The 24423-nt window shown below is 40.4% G+C and overlaps 4 protein-coding genes across 15 annotated transcripts; 3 read left to right on the top strand and 1 right to left on the bottom strand.

The window, feature by feature from the left end:
* The first annotated feature begins 507 nt into the window (after positions 1-507).
* On the top strand, positions 508-8052 carry LOC112274965 (aspartyl protease family protein 1). Of its 10 annotated transcripts, XR_012216440.2 has the most exons (13): positions 508-594; positions 705-2413; positions 2665-2719; positions 3600-3983; positions 4094-4226; positions 4343-4572; positions 4671-4901; positions 5048-5183; positions 5415-5509; positions 5633-5732; positions 5943-6006; positions 6156-6630; positions 7086-8052. XR_012216440.2 is itself a non-coding variant. In XM_024504857.3 (10 exons), exons 1-10 carry the CDS (start codon positions 3652-3654, stop codon positions 7244-7246), a joined length of 1554 nt encoding a protein of 517 aa, XP_024360625.1. In that variant the 3' UTR covers positions 7247-8052. The 10 variants fall into 10 exon arrangements, 4 of the variants coding, with proteins under 4 accessions (XP_024360625.1, XP_090102455.1, XP_024360628.1 ...); XR_012216441.2 differs by lacking the exon at positions 2665-2719; XR_002967608.3 differs by lacking the exons at positions 508-594; positions 705-2413; positions 2665-2719 and having other exon boundaries at positions 3652-3983; positions 6156-6227; positions 6457-6630.
* Positions 8053-8482: 430 nt separating this feature from the next.
* On the top strand, positions 8483-12411 carry LOC112274991 (uncharacterized). Its single transcript, XM_073530216.2, has 8 exons — positions 8483-8612; positions 8797-9014; positions 9168-10195; positions 10312-10383; positions 10623-11062; positions 11205-11267; positions 11555-11663; positions 11830-12411. The coding sequence occupies exons 3-8, from the start codon at positions 9239-9241 to the stop codon at positions 11989-11991; spliced, it is 1803 nt and encodes a 600-aa protein (XP_073386317.1). The 5' UTR covers positions 8483-8612; positions 8797-9014; positions 9168-9238; the 3' UTR covers positions 11992-12411.
* Positions 12412-12593: 182 nt separating this feature from the next.
* Positions 12594-18217, bottom strand: LOC112274964 (uncharacterized). 3 transcript variants are annotated; one of them, XR_002967601.3, is made up of 9 exons: positions 17719-18036; positions 17393-17468; positions 16946-17112; positions 16561-16757; positions 16371-16446; positions 14982-16244; positions 14759-14841; positions 14292-14454; positions 12594-14029 (listed from the first exon to the last, which is right to left on the bottom strand). XR_002967601.3 is itself a non-coding variant. In XM_024504856.3 (9 exons), exons 2-9 carry the CDS (start codon positions 17773-17775, stop codon positions 14421-14423), a joined length of 1953 nt encoding a protein of 650 aa, XP_024360624.1. In that variant the 5' UTR covers positions 17776-17924; positions 18076-18217; the 3' UTR covers positions 14201-14420. The 3 variants fall into 3 exon arrangements, 2 of the variants coding, with proteins under 2 accessions (XP_024360624.1, XP_024360623.1); XM_024504856.3 differs by lacking the exon at positions 12594-14029 and adding an exon at positions 18076-18217 and having other exon boundaries at positions 14201-14454; positions 17719-17924; XM_024504855.2 differs by lacking the exon at positions 12594-14029 and having other exon boundaries at positions 14201-14454; positions 17719-18051.
* Positions 12682-14321, top strand: LOC112274968 (3-dehydrosphinganine reductase TSC10B). Its single transcript, XM_024504862.2, has 4 exons — positions 12682-13011; positions 13151-13414; positions 13539-13683; positions 13776-14321. Exons 1-4 carry the CDS (start codon positions 12682-12684, stop codon positions 14102-14104), a joined length of 1068 nt encoding a protein of 355 aa, XP_024360630.1. The 3' UTR covers positions 14105-14321.
* Positions 18218-24423: the final 6206 nt, after the last annotated feature.

Below are 24423 nucleotides of genomic sequence, written 5' to 3'. Positions count from 1 at the left end.
AGTACCGATCACTAGAATGATGTTTAAACCAAACTGAGAATCCTCTTTACACTACAGTGGCTCAACTTCTCATGTACCAGCGCCACAGATTGTTGGCGCTCCGCTGGCATTTGCACCATGATCTTGTTATCCTCTGTGAACAGCCCTGACACATGGATATCGAACACTTGTACAGAATTTCATTTTTTTCTATTTGTTTATTTTTTAAAATTACTCTTTTAACATTGATACATACTCAAGTAATTATCCAACATAAAAAGAGAATTACAGTCAAGTAAATTCAGCATGTACCGTCCAAAATCGACTCTTCTTCCAAAAAATGAACCTCATTTTTTCACTTGCTATCCAGTGCTCCCCTTCGGAGCCTTCAACAAATGTACAAACAACACACATTCTAACTAGCTCCCTCCCAAATACCCATATAAAGAGGGCCTTATTATTTTTAACAGATGGATAAGGCAGTCTAGGTGAGCTTAAGAATCTCTATCCAGCGCCTTCATCGCACCGTTCTCCTTCTCAAAGGCAGTCACGCATGTTTTCATTGCCTGATTTGGTTCTGGAGGAAGTTGGATTTGGGCCTCCTGATTGTCGTAAGTGAGTTTTAAATCGCACGTTCGTTCTGTAAAGGTTTAATGTGAAATTCCAGCTCAATTTACCGTTTCGGTAACCGTTGATGGATGATAGCCTGACTAGGGTGTCTGCAGAGGAAGTGTGATGGGAGAATTTGGATGTAAGGAGCTCATGATCGAGGAAGTCCGCGTCGCTCGGTGGCATTCGGACTAGCCGTTGCAGTTCACGGTATAGAAATGACTGCCAGAAGGTGAGGATAGACTGATCGCATCTCGCATGACCCTTAAACGGCATAAATCTCGTGCAATCTAGCTTATTCTTAGAATAATGGGCCAGATCCGGCGCAGATCCGGCCTCAGCAGGCTCAGAAACATTTCCCAACGTCATCCGAGATCCCACAGAAATTGCAGTCATCCCAAGCGCACCGCCACTGGGTTGGTTCGTAGATGTGATGAGGTAGGTTGCATTTTCACCCTTTGTCTTATCTTAGAATCTTCTCTATTATTCATTCCCAACATATTCTTACTTGACAGGTTGAGTGCAACCGTCGAGGTTTGCATTTCAGGGGATTGAGATTCTGATTCAATTGGGAGAGGTGTTCCACTGCAAATCCGAAATGATCCTATTCTTTTGTGAGCAAAGATATCGTTGCGTATTTGTTGCGACCATGAATCGACAGCGCTGTGTGGAACCGAATGCATCGTACCGTTTGGCAACGCTGAGAAGGACGATATTCTCTTCTCAGCAACTTGGGTACTGAATGGGAGAAGGTACACCGATTCTAGAAAGATGACACTGAATTCGTTGCCCGTGCAGTTCGCAGTCGTAGCTGTTGGCTCTTTGAGGTCCAGGACATACTTGAGCTGCAGAATCTCGACCTATACACCTTTTCCCTTCATGAAATCGTAGGATTGCTACGTACACTGCGCAGGTGATTCACACTGGAAATGTAGATAATTTCCCCAAGTCGTGAATCTCGTGCTCTACGAGTCCCCCGCATAAATCTGCATCAGGTCAGGCAAAGATTGCACAGCCCTGATAGTTTGATGGCATTGCTAACCAAGTCTCTATTTTAGCATTTGGCCACCAAAACCCGCTCTTGAAAGTCATAACAGTGCGACAAGTAGACCAGTTCCGCAATTAGAACAACAAATCCCAGCTTAAGTTGAAGTAGTGAGCAAGCAAAGAAGCCTTGCAAGCATTTCGTGACAAGATAGAAACTTATTATAAACTTTTACATGGAGATTCTGGATACTGAAATTCTTGACTGGTGCTCGACCATGATATCTTCACTTTTTCTGACTCTTGCAATCAACAGTTCCTTGGAGAAAGTGAACGTGTTAGAGGTCCCGTATGAAGACACGACCTTAGCTGAAGACAAGCAGCCTAAACGTATCCCTGGTCCACAACCATATGCATCTTGACAGAAGCGTCTCTGCAGCACATAAGCTCTAGCGGAGTAACATTCTCCGATGAGTCTCATGTTTTGAACTAGGTTGGTGGACATGGTGCTGCTTCACATGGGCATTATTGGGTGGAAAGTGTACGCATGGTAACAAATCCGAATCAACAACCCTTTCATCTTTGAGTTTGCTCTGGGTACAAAGCTCCAGTGTGGGGAGGCTTTTCTCGACTACGATGTGTAACTGGCTTGTTGCTGGGCACCAGGCAAGCTACCTCGGGAGACCATACCTCCCATCACCCTCCTGATTGCTCTCCTCTTCTGCCGTCACCTCAATTGGAGTTCATGCTGAACCTTGGAATAGTGATTACTTAATATAATCAATGTCCATTACAGCTCTTACTCAGCATCAAAAAGGTTCATCACTGCTTGCCTCGTGAGGTTCTCCTCTGAACTCTTCATCCTGTTGTCTGCAAGTGGATTAATCGAGAATGTGCAAATCATTCATGCGATTCCGCTTCATAATCGATGATTACTGAAATTTGTAAAGTTTGAGGACATTGCGAGATACTTTAGCTCTATGACGCTGTGAGGTATGCGTCTGCAATGTCAATTGGGGTAATTGAACTCACTTACTCCTTGAAGAAAGTCTCACCTGGATCATTTTCTTCATGTTCTAAATTTTTTTGCAGCTCTTCATCAACGTAATTGGAAACTTCTCGTTGACTGCGGGTTGCCTCTGAAAAGGTGCAACAAGTGGCTACGAGACAATCCCATTTTAAGGGAGTAATTACACTTAATTTTTTTATGTCATGAATCGGATCACCAATCCACTAACTCAGCTGTATCATTAACGACATTTGTTTAGAAGCAGAGCCAGTGTGATGCAACTATCCAGGGTTTCTTAATGTTCTGTCCCTGTAGGTGCACTCAAAAGCATTACAGAATGTCTTCTGTGCAGCCATTTTAGGGTAGCTATTTGTTTATACAATGTTTCTAAAAAAATGAGCTGCAACTATCCATTCTCACATGCTGGGTAAACATGTGACAACTTTTTCTTGAGTTAGGGGCTTAACAATGAAGAAGGGCTTATGATACAAATGACTGTTGAAATCCCTTAGGCTTCAGGTTTGATAACTTGTCCATTGACAGCTTGTGCAGTCTACCTCTTTCCATATCCGGTTTTCAACTTTCCTGTTCAAATCCAAGAGCATTGCTTCACACTTAGTCTGAAGCAACAAATGCATGGTACTGCTGAAGAGCTTCCTCACCTGATCTTGAGCTTAAGCTCACAATATCTTAACCTTGGGCATTTTACACAAGCTGACTCAAGAAGCTTGAACGTGATGAAATTGAACGAACGCACCTCATACTTTCTCACGTTATCTCGCACCCATTTGATTTCTTTCCACATCTGACGTTGCATTTTGCAGAGACAAACACATTTTTCTATCCTCAGCACTGCGAAGAGTTTTCACACTCAACGTCTCACTCTTCGCAGTTCTTCCGGATTGCAGAATAGTTCTGAGAACAAACCTACTCTCAGTCGCTTCAGTTAGCAATAATCCACACCAATGCCTTTTACTTCTTCGTCTCACCATCTGCGCCATTCTGTTTGATTATGAAGGTGTTGCTCTTCGAAGATCTAGGCGGTTGGGAGTAATCCCAGTGACGTAGGGATGAATTTTACAGGAAGATTCCCAAATACTTCACGTCATAGGACACTGGCATGGTGGCTGTTACTGCTGGCTGCTAAGAGTGTTGACATTGTAAGAGGCTCTTTGTACAGCTTCGAAGTTACGCACAGATACTCCGAGAAGGCGAGGAAAGAGCTCCAGGAGCGCCATGGACAAGCATTTCAAGATTGGCCACAGCAAGGTTCACCAGAGTTTCATGACATGCTCTTCTTCTTCGACCTTCGTCGCCACTTAGGGCGCATTGCTGCATCCAAGACGCCACCGCTCATGGCAAGCTCCACAGGAAACACCACCTACTACAACCAATATGACGGGTGAGAAACCATGTACTCAAGCCCTTGCCTCTTCTCGCTATGAAATGATGCGCAACGCTTAATATGCGTTGGTTTGAAGCTGCTCACGCATGAGCGAAGCTTCTAATCAGGTTGCAATACACATACATTGAAATTGGAACCCCTAGCCAGGCGTACTTCGTAGCATTGGACACCGGGAGTGACTTGTTGTGGCTGCCCTGCGCGCATTGTGTCTCGTGTGTCGCTTCAGTCTCTACTGAATTTGTAAGTACATTCTGACGAGCTCTTACCTTTTACAAGAGGAATACTCTGTGACCGCAGACTTCGAGATTTCTTGCTTCAGCTGATTGATTTAAACTTGATTATCGGATTGCACACAGAGCTCCACATATAACGTGTATGATCCGGCAGTTTCGACAACGTATAAGGGAGTAGGGTGTGGCAGTCCATATTGTGATATGGCTAGACAATGTGCTTTGGGCTCAACGCAATGCCCTTACCATTTGCAGTACCTTTCACCAGCTTCCTCTGAGGGCTACCTTGTGGACGATGTTATCTATCTCACCCCACAGAATGGTGGAGACAAGATTGCCATAGCCATTGTTTTTGGGTATGCAACCTCCTTGAACCCTAATATTTTTTTAAATTTTTTTGTCGACAGTCAGCTCTTGTGAATTGATTGACGTTGTAGGTAAGTGGTTGATTCAGGTGTGGAACAAATCAGACTGGGGCGTTCCTTAATGGTTCTACGGTGCCAAATGGTCTTCTTGGACTTGGCATGCGAGGTATATCTACTCCGAGCATTCTGGCTCGAGCGCAGGTGGTAGCGAATTCCTTCTCGATGTGCTTCGATTATGATGTGGGCACCGGAAGGCTTGTCTTTGGAGATCGAGGCTCCCCACATGCGGAGAGTACTCCCATCCTCACCAGATTATCGCCGTGAGATGATTTCCATCCTCTTCTGTACTTAGCGTTTACAATCCTTGATTGAATCGAGTGTTTTCACTGCAGCTGGTGGGAAGGTAGGAGAATTTTCTATACCTCATTTGAATGATGAATTCTTCTTTAAACCCCTTGATGAGCAGCCCATATTACTGGGTGAGCTTGACCTACGTGGTTGTGGGCGGAAAACATGTGCTGACGCCGGCAGTGGCTATATTCGACACAGGAACCACATACACTTACCTGACCACCACCTATTACAACAAGGTCGCAGCCGCTGTAAGGACTGATCTTAATTATCTTTTTCCTTACTTTGAAATGCTTGTGACAATAACTTCGCTTATTCTATTGGAATCTAAAAACAATTGGTTCTTCAAGCAGCAAGTACTGTTGAGTACCTTGGAGCTGAGTTGCACATAGTGGACTTGGAAGAATTGTTTCATAATTGATGGTAGAACGAAACCAAATGCGTTGTGGTGAAGATCTCTACCTAATTTCTGGAGTTCGAAGTTTTCACCCATGCCTGTGCAGGTTGACCGAGCAGTGCCTTATCAAAGAATGGTCAGCCCTGTGGACGCTTTCGATCTTTGCTATGCGCTAGACATGTAAGTTTTTAGTCTAGACCGAAGCCAGGTCTAAGTTCTTGCGGACGACTTTTCATACAATTGGATGCTACAGATTTTGAAGTCATGACGAGTGTAGTTGGTTTATGGCTTGCTCAACTGCAGAGACAAAACTAGTGTGGAATTACCTGCTATCGCTCTTCACTTTTCTGGTGGGGCGAAGCTCGAAGTTATTCGACCATATGTTCTCATCGGCGACTCTCAGGTGGATTACTGTATCTCATCATCTTTGTCTCTCTAGTATCTAAAAAGTGTTTATTCGAATTGAGGTTGACCTCTTTTAGTTGTTTTGGCCTTGTGAAAGCGTCCGCTTGATGAAGCGTAATAAGTTATGGAGTGACACCTGATCACAACCTGAGTCCCCCAATTTCCAAACTTTTATTTTAGTATTGATGCTGTTCGTAATTATGTACAGGATAGAATACTTGGATTCTGCTTGGCGCTGATGGATAGCCAGAGTGATTATAGCATTATAGGGCGTATGTTCTGATTCACTTTTAAAACCTCCCGGTTCTATTAACTTATTTTCTGTATACCTGAAAAACACCGCTAAGAGCTAGCACGCACATGCTATCTTATAAACATTGTTACCAATATCAAAACAACGGTGGGCTTGTTGAATTCGCAGACAATTTCATGGTCAATCACAGCATCACTTTTGATCGTGTAAAGAATAAGATCACTTGGATTCAAGTTCCTTGTAAGCCCTCCATAGCCCGCAGCTCGTTTCAAAAGGCTCTTTCGAACTCACATGGTAAACCAGTTTTATGCTCCCAAGCTAAATTTGAAGTCTCTCTGTGGCAAAGTTTATGCACAGAAATTAAATTCTCGCTAAATCACTATGCCAATAGCATCATCTTCCAGGTTTTCCAGCAGAGATTTCATTTGAATAATCGATTAATCTATTACTTACTAAAAGTAGCATGTAGCATGTTACAAGTATCGAACAAGTGCTGGATTGAAGCGTCGGGTTCTGGCTGATTGGTTAAGCATTGCTTCAGCCATTCTCTCTTTCTGTTGTACGGCCTTGAGAACCAACTAGGGATGCGAAGTGCCACAAACCGCTGGTTTGACTCGAATAGTGCTCACCAGAAATTTTAAAGGTATATCCAGAAGTCCAAGACAGATCGTGACACTTAAATATTTGTTGCAGTTTTATACAACAAAGAAGTTCAGTTACTTAAGCACTTTACTTACTTTTTCCCCAGAATCAGTGCTTCTACTACACTATACCTTCTTTGTTTTGGCTTTTTCCTAGAATTCATATTCTTCAAGAATGACTGATTTGCGATGATAGTAGATATAGCAGTTTCTACAGCCATTTCAGGAGTCTTGTGTATACTTAGTCGTAACTCAGTTCATCTCGAAGTTTCTGAAGGTAGATTTGAACTATCACTTCGTTTCAACATTTACCGCTACTTTGGTGTGAGCATTTGGCATATTTTCTTAAACAAGTTTCGATAACTGTGAAGTGGATGTTTGACTATCTCATAATATCTCATGGTTTCCACTTGCTAGTGAGTGCCCCCAATGTTCTGATAGGCTTTCATGTACACAGGCTCCGCAAGTCAACATATGAGAAAAGGCGATTCTTGTGGGAGACAAACGCTTTTGGTGTTCCCATTTCAATACGAAATGAAGATTAGGGAAGGGACAGGGTTTACAGCTTCTATCCTTGTTGATAAGTCTATCAGTAAACGTAGTTCTTTCCCTCACTGATGGACGATCCTTTCGAGTAACACCTCAAACTAGAAAGTCTGATCCCATCCGAAATTCTGTCCACCCATAGGATTCAACCTTTTTCAGGTGTTAATGCAGTCATTACCACTTAGCTCATGAGAGCAAACTGAAGGAGGAGATGAGATGATAACCCCAGTTTAGGACACGCTTCGTGGAGGACCAAGCAGTCAAATTTGATTGCAAGTCTTCTGTGCTACGATGAAGACATGCAACGTCTAGAAACAACGTCTAGACATGCAACTGTAGATGACGATAAGAATTACTTGCGACAGGAGAGGAAAGTAAGTGAAGATTGCTGATCTTCGTCTCATCCGATTTCACCAGCAACCTTTGATATAGAGGCTTGAATTTCAGTTTTGAATTGGATCTTGACAGATATTAAATAACACGAACAAGATAGAAAGTCGTCTAAAATCATCAAGACCTGTGTTTTTATGACGTGCTACAAAAAATTGTCATAGCTTCCCATAGAATTCATTAGTGATGAAGCAGTAATGTTAAGAGCACTGAGTTGTAGTGTCTTTTACAACTTCTTCTAATCTATTATTTTTTAGAAAATATTGCAAATAAATACGAAAGGAAAACAGCAGTAGTATTAAAAATTATTTTTGTATTTCAAATTTTGTTTAGAATTTCTGCATGATGTCTTTATTAAGAGTGTGAGTGTTGAGAACCTGACATTAAAAAATTTATCATGCAAGTAGAAATATAAATAGAAGCAAGACTGAAATCATCTTCAATTTTTCCAATAAAATTATAATGAAAATTAAGAATTTCAGGCACAATTTTTATCAATGTATTTCCAAGAAAGCCACTAACTCAATTTGCAAGCAAAAAATCAATCATGTGCACATAGAGATTATATATTTTTTATGAATCTCTCTGTAATCTCCATATGAACTAACACAGTACTTAAATTCCCTATAATTAGCAATGATTTTTTTTAAAATGTTAAAATATTCATTGGATTGGCATGTATTGCAAGTGCAATACCAAATTAAGTATAAATATACCAACATAATAACACATACTTATATATATATATATATATATATATTTGTGTGTGTGTGTGTGTACCTTAAACTATTGAGAATTGTTTAGTAACTCCCAGGCTGCAGTTTCTCATTCAAAACCACCAGTGCCGACAGAGAGATGGGCAGAGTTGGCCAAACCATGGGTTTTGATGCCTACCGACAGCTGCCTCAGAAGTCGCGGAGGCAGCAGCAGCAGTGGGGAGTGGAGATCCCATTTGTCATGGCTCCTCGAAGATAGTGTCCTTTCAAACCCAGCTGCATCCCTCTTGGCTTCCTCACGCCCATGCCTGTTGTGGAGCTCTCGCCATGTGGTACGCAGCTTGTCACCTCCACGCACTGCGAGCTTTCCCAATCTTTGTCACCCACAGTTTAAATCCGCATGCACTGCGTCCATTTACTAGAGTTTAACTGCAGTGCATTGATCATGGTGTCTGCACACGAAGAGTTTGAGATCTGGCAGTGTGTGGGTTGATGTTGCTGTTGCTGTTGTTGTAGTTGAGGCTCTGAGCTGGAGTAGATGCGTCTGGAGCCTGAAGCTAGAGACGATCAATGGAGAGATTGTTATTTATTTCTTAAGTTTAGGCGAGGTTTGAGACTGTTTGGATTCTTTGAAAAGATGAATGGCTGCGTAGCGTGTTGAAAGGGAGATGAGATTGGAGAACGTGTCGATGTAGCAGTGGAATTGATGTGTGGAGTTCTCGCCGGAAGCACTGGTGCGTTCCATCGTCTTTCTTTCATGCCGATTGTGGTGCAGTTTTGTTGATGTCACGCTTTACTGTTGACACGGTGAGATTAGGACATTTTGTTGGATGTGAAGTCCATGAAATACATTGGATGCAGTTGTGATGGTTGAGGCTGTTGAACAGATTGGAAGAACTTTCAATTGCCGTCGGTGAGGCCATCTGTAGGATCCTCTTAGGAGCTTGAAACAAGCAACATGACGAGCACTGGGCGTCTTCTCGGCCTCCAGCTTCCCCCAGTTCCTTCACATCTATCTGATTTCATGCCATCTTGTGTCCGATCCGCCCAAAAGAGTGACGCGAAGGAATGCTCCTCGATAACTCCAGTGCCAGATTTGCCACTTCAAGGCCCACACGTGGTATCAGCTTCCAATCCGTTGTGTACGAAATTGTGCCCAAGTGACAACAGAAATGCTGATATGAACAGCCTTGAGCGACTTCAAGCTACCAAAAACCCTTCATCCTTCACATTGAGCTGCACCGACGACGTGATTGAAGTGATCAAGCCAACAGAGGAAAAGGACAAGACGGCAGTAGAATCCCCATCGGCGTCTGGGTGGGGTGTTCCATATTTCAAGCGTGGGGGTAATTCCGAAGTGGATTCCAAAGCTTCAACCACTAAAACTTCCCCTGAATCACACCCCACGACACCGCCTGAGGAGGATGGTGCAGTGACTGTAAGTAAAGAGACGGGAGAGAACAGCCATTCTCACTGCCGTGGGCTCCGATCGAAACTCAGCAGCATGCTTTCATTGGAAAAGAGAACCAGCCTGACGGGCTTACCTCTGGTGACCGGACATTCCAGCCAGTATGTGATGGAGATGTCAGGATTTCAGTCGACCTCGTTCAATCGACGAACCCAAGGGGTGGAAAGCAAGATAAGCTCTGCAATTCAGAAGGAGTCTTTTGCCCGGATGTTCGATTTATATGACGAAAGGAACTTCTCTTCCCATCCTGGCTATGGCGCGACAGGAGGGTATAAGCTCGGTAGGGCAACTGATGCAGCAGTGGATGCGGGGGTAAAAACTAATCCCCCCTGGATCGACAAGGACAAAGTAAATGACGCATGGGGTACAGAGCCGTGGCATTCCGACCAGCGGAACATCCTCATGAAGACTTTGCACATCATGCGCTGCGACATTGAATCTCTCAAGGTAAGTGACATCTTGAATATATGTGCAATACAGACAGGAAGAAAGTAACATCACTGCAAAAACAAGATTTCCCCTTCCTCGATCGTATGATTTCTGACTGTTGTAAGTCTTGTCAGATGATGCTCAGATCCATTGACCTTCCTGCAGCCAGGGGGAGGCCCCACGATGCACATCAATTCGACACCCTAGTAAGTACTTCGTTTCTCACTCTGCAACTCATTATGTTAAGAAACATGAGCCGAATTAAACCATGGAGCAGTTCCCCCTCACTCTCATGCGAAAAGGTTGTGTTCCTTCCGAATCTTCGACTGAGTTCATTCCATCTTCAGAGCTCCCGATTTCGAAGGATGTAACGGGTGTTCAGTGAAGTGAAAGTCACGTTGTTGTTTTCTTCTGAAACATCTTTGGATCGTCCACGGTTTTGTAGGCCCATGCGCAATGCCATCCAGTGATGATGAGGAGCAGTGTTGCAATGTCCGAAACACAAGAAACTTCTTGCAAACCACTCGATGATGTGCAAGTTCAGAATCGCATTGAACCTGTCGTAGAGGACAAAACATCAGCTCAGGCTGCAGAAAAAGTTGCGAGTTCAAAGGCTGGCAAGGATCTTTGTGTGTCAGAGTTGAATCCACCTGAGAAAGGAGAGAGTGACGAGCCGTTGAGTACGTGGAGTGGTGGGTGTCCCAAAAAGAGGAAACAGTGGTGGAGAGAACTGTTGGCCGCATTCGGATTGACAGTGTGGGTTCTCACTGGAGCAGTCCTGGTTGCCAAGGCTATTGGTGTTCCGAACCTGGGAGTTAGCAACAACCTGGCTTATAGCGGTTGCTGGGGCCGTTCTGATGACGAGGAAAGGGCCAAAACTCCAGGGTACTCTACCCCTATCAAAATCCTTCGATCACATGTCAAAGCTATTCAAAGCTTAGATTCTTATATAAAGTCTCAATCCGTTTCGGTGTAATGAAAACATCAGTCTCCACGAAACGTCTCACCCTTCTCTTTAAATTTCCAGTCAAGGAGCGAATGGAGTAGTGGAGCTCCGCTTGTGCACCTTTGATAATGTGATCAAGAAGAGGTAACTGTCTTTCGATCCGCCAGAGACATCACGCACAGATAGAGGCAATTCAAAACGTATGCATTCATCATGCGCCAAGTAGAAGTTACGGTTTGCAAATCGAGCCCTTTGTCAAGCCTTCTTCAGGTGAAACTATATCATGATATTTGTGGTTATTTCGTACATGAATCCAAGCTGGGAAAGGAATTTCAGGGATTTGTACCAACACCTCAGGGCTTGTTCCTATCCAGGCTGTCAACAGCAGAATAATATTGGAAATTTATCTGCTCGTCTTTTTTCCTGTGCAGACCAACGCTTGTCATGTTCTACGCACCATGGTGTCCTCATTGCCATCGCTTGCGTCCCATGTGGTCCCAGCTTGCTGGTGTGTTGAACGATCAAGGATATGATGTTCAGGTGAGTTCTCTACGCACACAGTTTTCTCTCCAAAATCGATCCGAAGAAAAGATCGATGAGGGCAATCTCAGAAACATCAGCTCTTTGAGATTTATTGCGTTGATGTCGGTGAGATAGTCGGAATTGAACAAAGCATCTCTAACTCAGTGCGTGTTTATCGAAACAGCTGGCAGTAGTGGATGCTACAAAGTACACCAGGCTAGCTGATAAATTTGAGGTGCCAGGATTCCCTACACTAATCATGTTCATGAATGGAGTGCCTGTTGGAAGACACCAAGGAGCACGCGACATGGACACTGTTCTATCCTTCATCAACGACCATAAGTAGGTCAATATTCCGTTAAGTCTAAGTGGTTGCAGCAACCTAGAGTTCGTTGAATGAGATTGCATGAATGGACACCGTCGTTCAGTAGCCCCCTTAAGAATCATTTCCACTCGCTATGAGTCGTTGTTGACCAGCTCATTTCGTAACTAAGTCACTGACGTCATTTCGACAAGTTCAGTTCACTTGAATTGATAGAGTACTCCAGAACTCTTTCACATGATGGCTCTATCGCATGACGACTTCGCATGCGTCCAGGATCTAAAAACTTGGTCGAAATGAATTATCCTGCTGTCATTGCAACAGGAGGTCCGGAGAAGGCAAGAATTTCCAGTAGTACACTATATTTGGCTTTATGACGTGACTCTAAATCTTATGGGTGAAATGATATTAATTGCGCGAGTTTGAGTTAAACATTCACACAAATCCCCTTGATTTTAAAAGCATATCATTTTGGAGATGGGAACATCAATTTTGGGTTTAGTTGGATCACACACTGCATGCCGGCTTCCTACCAAGCTCCATTGGTATGACATATCTAACCTACCGATCTTGTTGATGATTTGGCCAAGGTGAAATTGCCACACGACTTGGACACGTCTAGGGACTTTCATTAAATGTAAGACAAAATCTGTCCGTGGGATTTCAATCTGTACTTAGAAGACACTAGTTCTGCTCAGGAGCAAATTCCACATCATGGAATTCGTCATGAAATGGGACAACATGTTTGCGGTTGTCATTGCAGTAAGCTTAGGGTACCTCACTAGTCGATCGCTGACACACATCATTGCGTGTCTCGAAAGGCTGTTGTCTATACTTTACGGAAAAACATTGTATTCGACGTTACAAGGAAAGCATGTAGTTGTAACAGGAGGTTCTAGCGGCATCGGATACGCCATAGCCAAGCGTGCTCTTGAGGATGGTGCATCTGTAACTCTCGTAGCTCGGAACGTGGAAAAGCTGCAAAAAGCCAAGGCTTCCCTGCTGGAAGAGAGCAGTTACTTACTCGATGCTGTACATGTCAAGGTAAAAGCTCACTTGCATTTTCTTTACGATGTCTGTTGACAAAGAAAAACTAGTTCAATTCGTTTGCAACGTCCACATCCTTTATGGCGAAACCAATGCTATTGTCTTATTTCTTCATTGTTGCCTTGGCCTACTGGAGTCTGCGGATGTAAGTGACGCCATAGCCATTACAGCTGCGATACGCGATTCCCAGGAACGGAAGCCCATCGATATACTTGTCTGTAATGCGGGTGTGATTTTCCCCGGTCTTATTGATGAGGTTTCCGCGACAGAGCTGGAGGACACCGTGAAGGCAAACTTATTAGGAACTGTATATCCCATTCATGCAGCCATTCCTCTCATGAAGAGCTGTGGCCCCAGGACTCCAAAATCCATCGTCCTCGTTAGCTCCGTAGCAGGACTGGTATTGAACTCAGACACTCTTGCACCACTCAACTTGTAACGACAAGACAATCAACGGAATCTCTTGTGACTGCAACTTGTTGACTGATTGATGTTTAACCCACGTCCCTGTAATGACCAAGCAGCATCAAAGCTACGGCGCCAATGTCTATTCGCCAACAAAATACGCTCAAAGAGGCCTTGCAGAAAACCTACGGTGGGAGCTTCTCCCTTGCAACATACACATGCACGTCGTATGCCCGCGTTTCGTAGACACCCCCATGCTCCAAGGTACTTATCTGATTAGTTGCTTTGACTGGCCAGATTCTGAAGTGACTTGCATAGCCGTGTTGTAGTGCTAACCCCAGGTGAATTCATGTCAGCTGGAGAAGCAAACTCGGAGCTAGCAAAGATTTCTCGAGAAATGAACTTTTTCAACCCAGATCACATTGCCACCGCAAACCATGTGGCAAAGTGTACCTGGGCGGGCGTACGAAGGGGCAGATTCTTGATAACCACCGACTGGGTGGGACATTTGTTAGCAGTCGTTTCCAGAGGCCCTATTCCTGAGGACTCCATCGCCACCGACATCTGGGAGCTTCTCCTCATCCTTCCCGTCCGGTTGTTGGGCTTTGTCCTGAAGGGAAAGTTGACACAGACCATACGACGGCTTGTGACTATCCCTTCACATACTGAGATCAGTAACCAGTGAATAGTCCTGGTTTTGTGACACTATTCTAGTGAACCACTTAGGAACATACTCAAGGAATTCAATGTGGAACAAAAGAAAGAATTGAACAAACACAGATAAACGAAGGATAAGAGTGTGCTTCATTATTTTTTACAAGATAAATATACAGGTTGGGGCCAGCTAGGTTGGGTGTTTGTTAAATCCACACCAGCAGGCTTGTGCAGTAATTTATACAAAAGGCGTCACTTGATGGGTCTATATATTGTGGATGCAAACGTTTCTTCGTTTTTCGAATAATGCCGAGTTCGATGAAAAAATAATATGAATTGGGACTGGCTCATCGAACGGTTGGTCCTGTGAACCTGTTTGGCCTTTTGCACATCACACCCAACCACATTCCATAAATACGTCACGTACCTGGTCACTAATAAAACACTTATAGATAGATGCAAATTGTAGAGAGGTGTTCAGGTCTTAGTACTTGTTTCAAGTCATCTCATTCACATGATCGAAATAGGGTAGTATATAAGCAGTATTCACTTTGTGCAAGTCTTCCCCTAAGCATGTCTAACTTTGAACTTGACTCCCATTACCTGTCATGCACTAAAATCCTTCCATACTTGAGCCTACATTGTTTAACTCTAGCTCATTCTATCAATTGGGAAGAATTTGTACCTCTGGGGAACAGCTTCTTGGGAAGCTAAAGCTTGTGCGAGACGCTCCTCAAAAGAAGTTGCATGCCACATTACTTTCTGATCCTGCATCCCACAGTCCGTGTCACTAAACTTTTTCATATTCCAATCCGTAAGTCACTACTGCCACATGGTACAATGATCAATCAACTTTTGTAGTCTACTAGTACATCATGAACAAGTAAACATGAGAAATTGATACTCGCCTCTCTGTACTTGTGGGTGGAATTAGGAATGCCCTTGCCGTCCCACGCTGGACGCTTCGTAGCCCACGCAGCCTCCCAATGATCAGCAAGGGAGCCAAATATGGGCCTTTCCTCAGGATTCATGTCCATCACCCGCATGAAATTCAGCTCCGAAGTTGTAGGTTTGGGCGACACAAACACTTCCGGCGAAACTAGAATGTTCCTGACTGGGGTTCCCATCACCGTGTCATTCTCTTTTCGACCCTCACACTGCGAAACTACGATTTTTATTGGCTTCCGACGCACGCTACCAGATTCTTTCCTTCCAAACGTTTCAACTTTCGGAGATGCCGAAGCTGCTTCATCTCGTGACCCTACTTCTGAGCTACTGGTTGAGGAGTCTGAACCCTGATCAAGGATACGACCATCGATGCTACTTGTTGCACCTTTAGCAGGAGACAAATCCCTACCTCGCCCTTGATTGCCACTTACGTTTTCATCTCTCTGTCCAGAAGCAACTTCAATGCATGAACCAGAATTGGATTCCACTTCTAGGGGCTCATGCCTCGTTTGCCCTCTTTGGGTTGGCAATTCTTCTACCTTCTCCACGAGCACACAGTCGTCCCACTCTTCCGTGGAGAGAAACTCAGAAACATCCCTTGTCGCAAGTTCAGTGTCCAAAGCTTCTGTTCCACTCCAATTTACGGACAACCCCCCTGGGGTTTCTTGTTGCTGATTGTCAGGGACAGGGTTACTACTACAAACCCCGTCGTGAGATCCACGACGCCCTTGTGGCAAGTTGCTGTTGATGGACGAATGGAAGGTAACATCGCTATTTCGCTTGGCCCGGGGCTCCTCCGTTTGGAATAAGGATTCTGCAACGGTTGATAAAGGTGCTTGAGACAGACGAGACCCAGGTTGCAAGGACCATTTTCTTGATGACGAGAAGAGGCTGCCAATGTACGAAGGTTTTGGAGCAGGCTGATCCATGGGAGTGAAATCTGCTACTCCCGACTCTCGTCTGCTTTCCTTGAAAGCAATTACTGCTTTTGAGGCTTTTATATGGTCTTCCGAAAGATCCAGCAGCGGCGCAGAATGAGGGCGTTGAGAACGTGCGGTCTCCGGGGCAGGAAGAAGCTCGTGCGGCTCCAAATGAATTGGATAACTGTTAGTTCCTCCTGCACCACTCTGCAACTCAACCCACTCCATGCCAGAATCCTTGCAGTTGGTGGTCATTGCCAGCTTCAGAGCTACATTTCGTGACCTTTCTGTAGTTTGAACTTCCTGTAGAGGTGACAGAATTTCGCATTATCAAAATCTCCGGATTACAAAAGCATCGTGATTTTACGATCATATGTAGCGTGCAAAAAGGAGACGGTGTAAAATGAAAAGTATTAGAAGTATGAATACCTTGGACAGCAAACCAGGAAGCGAACTTGGTTCTTGCGTCCTTGCAGCGCTTTTTGCCACGGCAGGCATAGCAGCCCTGCCAGCCCACGCTACGGTTTTAACATAAAAGAGAACCCAATAATTAACTGAATGGAAACCTGAAGGAAATGCTTCAATCGATTTGTAATCTAATCATGAATCTCGTACTTACAACGCCAGGGGACCATTGCTAGGTTCGTCGACATCTATCAAATGTTTAGAGGCAGACTTCCGCGTGGGTGGTGTTATTCGTGGGAAATCGATAGAGCCTAAACTTATTTCAGGCAAATCATCAGTGTTGTCCCAGTATAGCCCATAATTATTTCTGATTCTCTCGTTGGAGGCAGAATGCCGAAATTCATGTGTTCCCTGAAAATTTAAACCAGCCGTAGCGAGATTAAAAACTAGTCCAAGAAAAGTTCAGTAATCAACGTGACGTTACAGGGGTGAATCTGTACTCGTACATGAAAGAGAGACTTAAGATGTGGCAGATCATTGTGACTTTGTAGCTCGGAAAAACCACATGCTTCCGTAAACTTGAGAGCCGAATTGAATACCTTATGACTCCGATCGTTGCCGTCCAGTGCACGTGCACGTAAATCCCTCTCCCAAGTTTCATCCGCATTTCTTCCCAACGATGAGGCTTCCTTGGATGATGTCGGGGACAATGGCGCATTGCTGTTGACGAACGCGTCGTAGCCAGCTGCTCTGGGATCTAAGAAGTCTGCAAAAAGAATCCAACGTAACCACTTGAGCTACAATTCGCCTGTGTGCAACTGTCGTTACAAAGACTTAACAAACAACCTCATAGTGCATCAATGAGAAGTGGCCACAAGACCTTGTATTCGCATAAGTTAACAGCCCTCCTAGCATAGTTTTCACACATATACACACAGCGTAAATCAAAACAGACGTCCACTGTCAACAAAGCACGACCTGTAGGCCTCCGGACAAGACCAATTCTTCAAAGGAAAAGATTTCTTCATCACCGAACCAATTCTAACCTTCTATGCGCGGAGTCTTGGTGAAGTCGTACTGGTGCGCGAGCCTGGAATCGTACGTGTCGCTGCTCACTCTTCTCTGGTACACACAAAACGTCACACAAACGAACAAGCATAATTCTACTCTGGTTCGAACTAGACAAAGGATCGGGCGGAGAAGACACAATCGGCTACACCGTGACCCACACAACACAACCACCCCGCAACCAGCCGCAAGAATAGTTCATCAAACACACTGGCAACGAGTTGCTCGTTCACACACCACTTCGGGTTCTTTCTACAACAATCGAATTCCCGCATCCCTGAAGGTTCACACTCCAAGATCGTACCCCAATCCTGCGAGCTGATTTATTTCTGATTCCGACGCACATCCACACCCACCCCATCCCGCCTCGATCCTTATAATACCGTGTTCAGCATATGTTTAGGTCTCTCCATCGCCAACAATACCCAATCCACTTCACCTACGGTTCATGCTCCTCCCAATGCGGTCCAGGGCCCAATGCGAGCACCATCGACCACCGATACACACTTCCTACACAATAATGCACCTCCCAACACATGAATTCCTTTTGCGGCCCCAAATTTGGAGGTTGAGTGATTCTGGTGCAAGGTCTACGGGCAAGTGCGAAGATGGCGGCGGCCTTTCAGAGACCTGTAAACTCAAGCCAACCAGCCAGTCTTACCGTGGGAGAGACGAGTGCCAAATACCGAAATTCCCTCTCTGCCCCCTGCCCGACACCAGGATTCTTCTCCGAAGCGAAAATGCTTTATCTGGCGGGTGTAGTCACAATACTTTTGATCTACCAAAGCTCTTCTCATGCAGGTTTAGAGGAATTTATCTATCTCCTGGAGTCGCAGAGTGTCGCCTGAATGCCATTTGTCATGAAGACTTTGACACAGTCCACTTCCCAATACTGAGGGTTCATCATGCCGGTTTCTCAGTGCATTGATCTCCACAGATTATAGGGTTGTATTGCTTAATGGGGAATCCGAGGAAGATCGACTTAGAAGTGCGAGATCTATCAACTTCGATATAGTCCATGATAATCGGAGTTATTTGTGCGCAAGGGGGCTTGATCTTTATGGTTGGATACAACTTAATGCTAAGCGTAACATTTAAGGGCTTCGCTGCCTGGAATACTTCTGGTTACCGGTAGGAGCGCTGCTGTACTGGTCCGGAGTACAATTTCGGTTTTCATTTCCACTCATCTGGTTGTCTGCGGATTTTTATACTATGAAGGTGCCAAAATTCCTGGGCTGCCCAAAGAGAGTCAACCCAAACTGCTTAATTCAAGTTTCTGAGCCCCCAGAGGTGCCAGCAGAATATAGACCAAACCCAGCCGAACAAATTCCAGCGCAGCTTACAACTAGTGAACGCGCTTTACTACACCCCCATTGAAGACAACGAGGAGGGAGCTCTGGAAGTTAAACCTGAACCCAAGTCAAGTTCGACAGTCTGGTAGTGAATGGTAGCTTGTGTGACACAAGTGGAGTGAATCCCTGGAAGTTTGCAAACAACTCCGATATGACTTGATGATGGGGAATCCTAAGCTGAGCGACGGCCGGTTCCATCCAAGCGAAAGGCGGGCTACGGCTGCGTCCACAATTTTACATGCTACAGGACGTCGTAGCCCTGAAAAGAGGAGTAAGTAGGACGAACGAGATGAGAGGGCACACACCAATCCAAAGCGTGGCTGGCGGCCCAGGGGGGAATGGGGCCACATCAATGTCGCACGCAATGCAGGACAACAGCAATCGAAATTAAAAAATATCGCATGGCATTGAATGTGAATGCAAAGCGTGCCTCGCGGTCCATTCATGCTTCGTCGCCGATGGAGTGTGGCTTCTTCGTCTTGAGAGTCACGCCGAGGACTCTCTGCATGAGTGGAATACGTGTGTTACTTAATTATTTCGGTATAATTAGTTTGTATCATTGTTTACTTTGTTTGTTTGTTTATCAAGTTTCTCAGTTAGTTAATTACTACGCCTTTGCGTGGCTGGGTTGTGACTCGTGTGTAGAACTCCCTCCTGTTGCAAATCATCCTTTGTCACACTGCGGAACGTGGGGCTTTGGCTATGTTCACCATGATAGGGAATTGAAGTAGAAAGAAATTATTTTAACCATGGATTTTACTATGTTTTATTATTATTATTATTATTGATTAATAATTTAAATAATGAATGTAATTCTTCTTCTTGTTCATTGGGTACTGTTTTCTTAGAGGAAGAGTGTCATTTACCTTAGCCAGATATTTTCATTCGTATTTTAGATTATGGTGCCAAAAACACTGGGTAGTATTTTGGTATTGTCCTTATCTTCTTTGCATCATAGGCATTTCTAGAGAAGTACAAATCACTACAAATTTTTGTTTCGACCAATTTGTACTTATTTAATTTTTTTTTTTGTTTATTTATAAAAACCAATTCTGTTGATATTTCTTTGATTTTCTTTTCGGTTATGTAAATCATATTATTAGTGGTTTAAATATTATAAAGCCAAGTGTACTAATTGCGTTTTAAACCAGAATACTAACATATAATATCAAGATTTTTTTTAGATAAAAAAATTAATCACTCGTTCAATTCTAGCATAATATTTACGCACATGATAATAAAAATCACCAGGTCATCTTCGTACAAAAATAAATAAATAAATAAATAAATAAACTTCAACTAACTCTGTTACCTAACGTTATAGTTATAAATATGATGGCAATTTACGAGCATACTGAAAATATTATAAATGAATATTCAATCCTTAAAATTAGTATATATATGCAAGCAGAATCTCACCAAACTTATCCCTTAGATAAGACTGCCTTTGTCCTTTGGCCTTGCCATGGTTGCAAGTTTGACCATGATCCAATTGGTTTGAAATGTTTATCTTAATACCAACAATGGAGAGATTCCCAACACACTATTTCACATTTGTGGGTTATATTTGTCCTTTATCCTTTACGAATTTTGTGCTTTTCTTTCTTTCTTTTTTCGTTACCTTTCATTTCATGCCTGTTATTTATTTTTCTTTTTCTTTGTTGCAAAAAGAGAAGCACACAAAGTTGTTCGAAGAAGCCCAGCTGACTGTGCGGGCCCTGCCAGCCTGGCTCTCACTACATCACAAGGAATCTTTGAGAAGTCAGATGGAAGGTAATGCTAACACTCAAAAAGTGAAATTTATAGTTATTAATCATCTTTTATGGTGATTTGGTAGGTTACATAGCAACTTTGTGTGCTACTAATGAATGTTGTGTATCTTTCTGCAAAAATGGGACTTACAGCATTTTGATACAAAGTTGATATAACAAGTAATTATTTTACAAATAGTTATTGAATATTATTGGGTTGTTTGCTCATGAAAATAACCATGAAGGCGCAAAAAAAAATTACATATTATGTATAACATTCAAGATCATTTGTAGTGGCTTTTTTCCAAACATGAGCCAACAAAATGGCAATCTGTATATATTTATAAGTTATTTTGTAATTATTTTTAGAATTAGTATTGGTTTTTGCATTCCTAATGTAATCTGTAGTGTGTGCACAAGGTCACTTCAAAAGATCACAAGGTTGATGGAAAATATTAAAATTCTAATACTTTTGAAAATTGTTAAGTTACAAGAGAAAGTAGTATTTTCTTTGGACCTCAGACATGAGGACAACATTGCATTCAACTTTAAAAAAGTCAAGTTGAACTAGTTGAATCTTTATATTTTAAAGTTTATTAAATGAGGTATAATAAAATAAACATTTCAATTTGACATACTCACTTCCATGCCATTGAGACATATGCCATAAAGAATTCAATACACAAAAAAGAATGATCATTAAAACATGATATAAAAGTGTATGACATATGTATTTATAATTTTTTTATTTAACTAATTAAAAAATCATGTATTTAATTGTAAAAGATTGTAACTTTAAGTTTTCATATGTAATAGACATATATTAATTATTACATGTGGCAACAAGCACAATGCAAGTTTGCATAGTTTCTAAAACATTTGTGTCATCTTTTGTATAGTTTTTTTGTAAAATAAATTATTTGTTTTTCATTACAATTATGAATGCACAAAACATATCTATTAGTTAGTGATTTTTTTTTAATAATTTTAATTCCGATCTTTATTTATGTTAGAATGGCTACATTAAATTAAATTAATTTTAATATATATATATATATGTATATATATATATAGATTTAACAAAATTGACAAAATAAAAAATTAAAGATAAAAAATTAGTAACTGATAAATCTTTGCATTATTTGTACATATAATATATGGTGTTTTAAGAAATCTTGTTATACTTTTAGGTTATCAATTATAATACAATATTTTTAAAATATTGCTTCTTAAGCTTATTAAACATTATGTTTTGGATTTTTAGGTATAATTTTTTTGTATAAGTTTTTGGACTTTGAAGTTTGCAAAAGCCTCACATTTGTATTTTTGTATTTACTATAATGACTTAAAATTAGTATAACTATTTTTTATATTTTTGACTTTACTATGGTGTTGAAAAACACCCAACCAATCTAGGAACCTTGTATGGCCTTCAAATCTTGCTTCATTTCTTCATAATGGCCTCCAAGATAACAAAACTCATTTTTATCAAAATCTTAAAAATTACTCTAAAAGTTCTAAGTAAATTCTATACTATTTATATAATACTAATATCAATTTAAGGATATATTTTCTTATCTTTGTAATTTTTTATAATAATAAAATTAATTCAAATCAACTGTAAATCATATTTTTTGTATAAATAACTAAAAAGACATGAAATTATTTTTCATGTTTCTTGTAACTACTAAATAATATTTATAGTTCTTTTATAAGTGATACATGAGGATAGAAAGCTAACATAGACCTTGGTTTCAATAACTAACCGTTAATACTCATAAATAAGTAAAAATACTAAACCACCTAAGTAAATTGCATCCAAGACTTATTAAGACTCTATTTTAATGATTTTTTCTCTAATAAGTCTCTTATATCTTATAAATAATAAAATAATTAAAAACCTATAATCTTTATATGTTTGTAATTAAATAACTTAAAACTATATTTTTAATAATTCTATCAAATAATATCTATTGAAAGGACTCACAAAGTATTTTTTTTAAAATTATTATGGATGAAGTTTTGTAAACTTTATCTACATGTAATTTTTGCAAAAATCATCTAATCTTTAAATATGATACTATTTTGGAAATAGAACTTAATAATGATGAATTTAATTATAAATAAGTTTTTTTTCAATTAAGGATGCAAAAAATATTTTTGTAAGTCCATGGATCAATCTAAAAAATGAAGTTTGAACTTGAATAATGTAAGGCCCTCTTAAAATTTATTCATTAAAGTAAATTGCTTCTCATATATATAAATGTCTTATAATTACTATTTGTAATTATTCACTATCATTTTAGGGTATAATTCTTATTACTTATTTGTACCTTAAGTTGTGGTGTTTTGAAAGAATAATACTCTCATCAATGAGATCATTTTTGTTAATGACAATATTATAAAGCAAACAACACACCAATATCAAGCTAGGAATTCTTTTTAAATTGAGATTTTTGATAATTTTTTAAAAAATCTTCCATATTTCTTTTAAAATTCTAAATGAATATTCTACTATCACATGCATTGATGAGAGCATAAAATTAAATTTATCAAATAGTCTAAAAATTTAGATTTTAAGCTAAAAGACACATAATTTTTTATTACCAATAGATCTTATATCAAGTACAATCAATTCACTAATATCAACACCTTCAATTTTTATTGTTGTCTAATTCAATATTCTTCTTACAATCACATCTTTGAAGTAATTTGACATTAGAAGTATTTGAAAATCATCTACTAATCTAGAAATACCTACAAAAATATCTATAAATTAGGCTTTATGATCTACAAAGGCTAAAACTATTATAATATAGTTGTGATTATGATTATTCCAATTTGTTGATTTAGATCATGTAGGAAGATCAAATCAAACATGAAAACAATTAAGAGTGCCACAATATTGTAGTATGACATGGATATTTCAAATCCAAGTTTTACTTTTGATATAGCCTTTTTTCATAGCTAATTTAAATTTAAAGATAAGAAAATATTAATTAAAGTATTAATAAATTTCTTGTAAACTTTCATGCTTATTAAATCATCCATGCCAAAAATTCATCCATAGAGCCATAAGTGTCTCTAATTCTAAGCCTTCTTAATACAATGATATACACTCATCAATTGCCTAGTGATATTAATTAATCCAAGAAGAGGATTTATCTTCAATTCTTTATATACTAAATAAAAAAATGTATAGAAAAATTAAAATAGATAGTTAAATAATTAACCAAAGTATTGTAGTAGAGAAATAATCTTGCCTTAAAAAAATATTAGATCTTTGACTGCAACTAATTGCTCTTTATTTAACTCAATCAACACACTATTAAATTACATGAAGTATTAGTTGAGAATGTACTAGGCACTTGCCTAGGGAAGATAAATTGGAAATTGCAACAAAAAGATACTAAAAACTTTCATAGAATCCTAAATAAATTCCAATTAAATTTTAGCAATTTTAATCAAATCATAATCAAATCCTAAAGAAGTCTTATAAAAAATTTAAAATACCATAAATAAATTATGAATAAATCTTAAAGAAATATTAAAAATATAAACCTAAAAATATATTAAAATATTTTAAAAAATACTAAAATATAAATTCTAAATAAATCTTAATAAAATCTTAATATAGTCTTAAATAAATCATAAAAAAATCCTAAATTAATCCTAATAAAATCTTAATAAAATCTTAAATTTTATATAAAATTATAATGAAATTCTAAATCTTAATTTAAATCTTATAGAAAATTAAAACCTTAATGATTAATAATTTAATTATAGATTTTAACTCAAAATTTGTACAAATTTTAATCATTTAATCAGAAAAAATCATAATTAATTCAAAAAAGATTAATCTTACTAAATAGAAGATAAACCTTAGAATCGACTTGAATATTGATT

Source organism: Physcomitrium patens, chromosome 22 (genome assembly GCF_059467195.1).
Source record: "Physcomitrium patens ecotype Gransden chromosome 22, ASM5946719v1, whole genome shotgun sequence".
Lineage (NCBI taxonomy): Eukaryota > Viridiplantae > Streptophyta > Bryopsida > Funariales > Funariaceae > Physcomitrium > Physcomitrium patens.
Note: the sequence above shows the minus strand (reverse complement) of the source record. Positions and strands in the feature narration are given on the sequence as shown.

What these genes read in the sequence shown, in the direction of transcription:
- LOC112274968 (XM_024504862.2), top strand. Translation starts at nt 12,682, where the DNA reads ATGGAATTCGTCATGAAATGGGACAACATGTTTGCGGTTGTCATTGCA. An exon ending in TCGATGCTGTACATGTCAAG is followed by an intron (nt 13,012 to 13,150) that starts GTAAAAGCTCAC and finishes GGCCTACTGGAG; the next exon opens with TCTGCGGATGTAAGTGACGC. An exon ending in AGACACCCCCATGCTCCAAG is followed by an intron (nt 13,684 to 13,775) that starts GTACTTATCTGA and finishes AATTCATGTCAG; the next exon opens with CTGGAGAAGCAAACTCGGAG.
- LOC112274964 (XM_024504856.3), bottom strand. Translation starts at nt 17,775, where the DNA reads ATGGGGTGGGTGTGGATGTGCGTCGGAATCAGAAATAAATCAGCTCGC. An exon ending in AATCAGCTCGCAGGATTGGG is followed by an intron (nt 17,469 to 17,718) that starts GTACGATCTTGG and finishes TGTGTGTACCAG; the next exon opens with AGAAGAGTGAGCAGCGACAC. An exon ending in AGCAATGGTCCCCTGGCGTT is followed by an intron (nt 16,447 to 16,560) that starts GTAAGTACGAGA and finishes GTGGGCTGGCAG; the next exon opens with GGCTGCTATGCCTGCCGTGG.
- LOC112274991 (XM_073530216.2), top strand. Translation starts at nt 9,239, where the DNA reads ATGACGAGCACTGGGCGTCTTCTCGGCCTCCAGCTTCCCCCAGTTCCT. An exon ending in GCGACATTGAATCTCTCAAG is followed by an intron (nt 10,196 to 10,311) that starts GTAAGTGACATC and finishes AAGTCTTGTCAG; the next exon opens with ATGATGCTCAGATCCATTGA. An exon ending in CACATCAATTCGACACCCTA is followed by an intron (nt 10,384 to 10,622) that starts GTAAGTACTTCG and finishes ACGGTTTTGTAG; the next exon opens with GCCCATGCGCAATGCCATCC.
- LOC112274965 (XM_024504857.3), top strand. Translation starts at nt 3,652, where the DNA reads ATGAATTTTACAGGAAGATTCCCAAATACTTCACGTCATAGGACACTG. An exon ending in CTTTGCTATGCGCTAGACAT is followed by an intron (nt 5,510 to 5,632) that starts GTAAGTTTTTAG and finishes GCTCAACTGCAG; the next exon opens with AGACAAAACTAGTGTGGAAT. An exon ending in CACTTGGATTCAAGTTCCTT is followed by an intron (nt 6,228 to 7,085) that starts GTAAGCCCTCCA and finishes TCATGTACACAG; the next exon opens with GCTCCGCAAGTCAACATATG.